Source organism: Limulus polyphemus, unplaced genomic scaffold (genome assembly GCF_000517525.1).
Source record: "Limulus polyphemus unplaced genomic scaffold, Limulus_polyphemus-2.1.2 Scaffold5302, whole genome shotgun sequence".
In the NCBI taxonomy this organism is placed as follows: domain Eukaryota; kingdom Metazoa; phylum Arthropoda; class Merostomata; order Xiphosura; family Limulidae; genus Limulus; species Limulus polyphemus.
Window position 1 is genome coordinate 7,760 of NW_013670912.1, and position 3,697 is coordinate 11,456.

At 34.0% G+C, this 3,697-nt stretch overlaps 1 protein-coding gene across 3 annotated transcripts in view; it reads left to right on the plus strand.

Annotated features, from left to right (window-relative positions):
- The window catches only part of LOC106472403 (zinc finger CCCH domain-containing protein 10-like), a 5,971-nt gene extending 2,746 nt beyond the window's left edge, over positions 1-3,225 (plus strand). For 2 of the 3 annotated variants that reach the window (XM_013933048.2, XM_013933047.2), the window contains exon 2: positions 1,589-3,225. In XM_013933048.2, the coding sequence (XP_013788502.1) occupies positions 1,718-2,458 (741 nt within the window). In that variant the 5' untranslated portion in view covers positions 1,589-1,717 and the 3' untranslated portion in view covers positions 2,459-3,225. The remainder of the gene's footprint in view (positions 1-1,588) is intronic. The other variant, XM_022400982.1, reaches the window with a different exon arrangement.
- The last annotated feature ends 472 nt before the right edge of the window (positions 3,226-3,697 follow it).

Sequence of the window (3,697 nt, forward strand, 5' to 3'; positions counted from 1 at the left end):
TTCCTGTAAACACCAGTATGACATTAAACATGGCAATACTCTGTCCTTCCTGTAAACACCAGTATGACATTAAACATGCCAATACTATGTCCATCCTGTAGCTGAACAGTTCTGGAATTGTGATGGTAATTATGACTGGAAAAATATGACTTGAAAAATGCACAAACAAATGTAGAAAGAAACTTAAGAGATAGAGTATTTGTATAATTAAAAATAAATCTGAGTGGATAAATGAACATGTCCCATTGAGAGTACAGACCGATCAACACGTCCTATTGAGAGTATGGACCAATCAACACGTCCTACTGAGAGTACGGACCAATGAACGTCCTATTGGATAGATCTGCATGTATAAATAATAACAACGGACCAATCAACATGTCCTATTGAGAGTATGGACCAATCAACACGTCCTACTGAGAGTACGGACCAATGAACGTCCTATTGGATAGATCTGCATGTATAAATAAAGACAACGGACCAATCAACATGTCCTATTGGAATACTTATTTAACATAAGTAATCCTTGATTTACAATTTACTCTCCAACCCTTGTTTGTAGCTGAATATATTTTAAACTAATACTGTAGATACTTAGTCCTGATGATAGTAACTGTGTTACTGAAACTGTTGTAGTAACACTAGTCCTGATGATGGTAACTGTGTTACTGAAACTGTTGTAGTAACACTAGTCCTGATGATGGTAACTGTGTTACTGAAACTGTTGTAGTAACACTAGTCCTGATGATGGTAACTGTTGTTACTACAACAGTTTCAGTAACCTAGTCCTATGATGGTAACTGTTGTTACTACAACAGTTTCAGTAACTTAACCCCGATTATAGTAACTGTGTTACTGAAACTGTTGTAGTAACATTAACCCTGATGATGGTAACTGTGTTACTGAAACTGTTGTAGTAACACTAGTCCCTATGATGGTAACTGTGTTACTGAAACTGTTGTAGTAACATTAACCCTGATTATAGGTAACTGTGTTACTGAAACTGTTGTAGTAACATTAACCCTGATGATGGTAACTCTGTTACTAAACTGTTGTAGTAACACTAGCACTGATGATGGTAACTGTGTCACTGAAACTGTTGTAGTAACATTAACCCTGATGATGGTAACTGTGTTGCTGAAACTAATCAGCAATAAATCTAATAAAGATTTTATTTTTAGTGTGCCTAAAAATTTTTGCTTTTTACTCTTAATATAGTAGCACAATGTGTCTGTAAAGAAATGATTATAATATATTAAATGATCATGTAATTTGGCTGAAGGGTAGAAACAACTTAAAATGTCACAGATGTCAGCATACTTTTAAAAAAGAAATAAATATGAAGAATAAATCAGGTTTACTACATGTTACAGCTAGAAGTAGTGCTCTTTATAGTTCCTTAGAGAGTAAAAACGTTCAGTAAATACTTGCATCTTTATATGACTTTACATAAAATTCTTAAACATTAAGTAAAAGCAAATTATTAACACTGGTCATAACTTATACTGTTGATTTTCTTACAAGATTAAAAATGTGCTGATAAATTTCTGTGTCAGATGCTATAGTTAATTTGCTGCTCTTTTCCCAGCATTACAGAGCAACAGGCTGAGTGTTAGAAAGTGTAACAGTCCTTAGAGCTGAATGTTTACTAAGAAGAGCCACTGAAAAAAAAAAAAACTTTTGGAACATTACAGCTACTTTTATTACTAAGTACAAAATGGCTGAAAACGATAGGAATGGTAGTGATGATATTTGTCGTGATTTTCTACGCAATGTGTGCAGACGCGGGTCAAACTGCAAATACAGGCACCCAGAACCGACAACAGAAACTGAGGAAAAAGGAAGCGAGGATATTAAATTCTGTCGTGATTTCCAAAATAGGGGCTGTCGACGAGCAAACTGTAAGTTCATGCATTGTACCAAGAGGGAAGAAGAATATTACCTGAGTACGGGAAAACTCCCGAGACTTGTACAGAATGCTTTGAGAGATGATAAAAGTGAGGTTCCAGTTTGCAAAGATTTTTTGAGGGGCTTTTGTAAACGAGGAATTTACTGTAAGTTCCGACACTTAACGCCTGGGGAATATAGTATGGAAATGTGTGGAGAGGGTGGGGCACCCATTATGGGGGAGCCTGACAATTTTGAATTTGAATTTCAGCCAAAACTTAAACGACCAGCCTTTGATGATGGTTTTGGACCAGTGGGATCAGGGGTGTTGTTGCCTACTCCTGGTCCTGATCGAATGTCTTCTTCCATGTCTGATGTGCATATATTGGAAGAGGAGAACATTATTCTCCGGAGTAAAGTAGAGGAACTGAAAAAACAAGTTACAGAATTAACCTCAACTGTTGAGTGCCTGCTAGAACAAAATGCACAGTTACGCGCAAACAAACTGTCATATCTTGAACCATCTCCTAATTTTCGCACTTCATTTCCAGATGGTGGGCAAACACAGTAACTTCTACACACGAAACCAACTTGACATATTGAATATGTTGTCATTTTCATCATGATGTTTTATAGCAAGTTGTGTGACTGCTACTGTTTCTACAGCCATTGATTTTTTAAATAAACTCGATCACCATTTGCATTAAATGCTTATTTCTGTTGTTTTCAGTTGATTTCTGTATTACAGTGTTTCTCTTTTATTAAACATTCAACATTTACTACCTTATCTTGACAGTTTGCTAACAAAAGGATGTTATATTTTAGTTGTTTCTGGTGAATAAAACTGATGTGTACATCTTTTTGTTATTGTGTTCTTAATTAGTATTACAGAAATATATGCAATTTGTCTGTGCTAGTACATTAGATTTTTATAAGCAAATAACAGACTCATGAGAAGTCAAGTTATGAAATCCACATAGTTGTGCACTAAACCTTTAAATTAGCACATAAATAAGTCATCAAGTTAATTTCAAATATAGATTTTAACTAAAGTGGAAAGTTATACAAATTCCTTTGACTGTTACTGATCTAGTAAATGTTTACATTAGTAACTTTGATCTTCATTTGTAAACACATTCATGTAGCTGTTACTGAATAGAGTATTTGGTCTATAACTTGTCTGTTTACTTGATGGACAGTCTGTGTTGTGACATTATTTCAAAAATAACAATTAATGCTTTTTTTGTGTATAGGTTCCATTTGTGTTATTAAATGTTCAAGTTTTATCCCTTTGTAAATGCAGCTGTATCACTGTCAATAAACTTTCTAATCCTGTTTCATTGTGTCGTTCCTTTTAAATAAACTTGAGTACAAAAGGATTAGGATTTAGAATTATTTACTGTAGGAAAGTCTCCTTATGAAATTTGATTGGAAACAGACAGTAATACAATAAATCATTTTAATGTAAATGCTTGGACTGTTTTGTTGTTGATGATGTTTTTTAGGGGTTGAGGGTAACATTAATGAATGACTCACTGACTACTTGCTAAAAGTTGCCTCAGTATTAAAATTCTATTAACTCTACCCCTAGTAACAGAACATTGCCTCAGTATTAAAATTCTATTAACTTTACCTCTAGTAACAGAACATTGCCTCAGTATTAAAATTCTATTAACTTTATCTCTAGTAACAGAACATTGCCTCAGTATTAAAATTCTATTAACTCTACCCCTAGTAACAGAACATTGCCTCAGTATTAAAATTCTATTAACTTTACCTCTAGTAACAGAACATTGCCTCAGTATTAAAA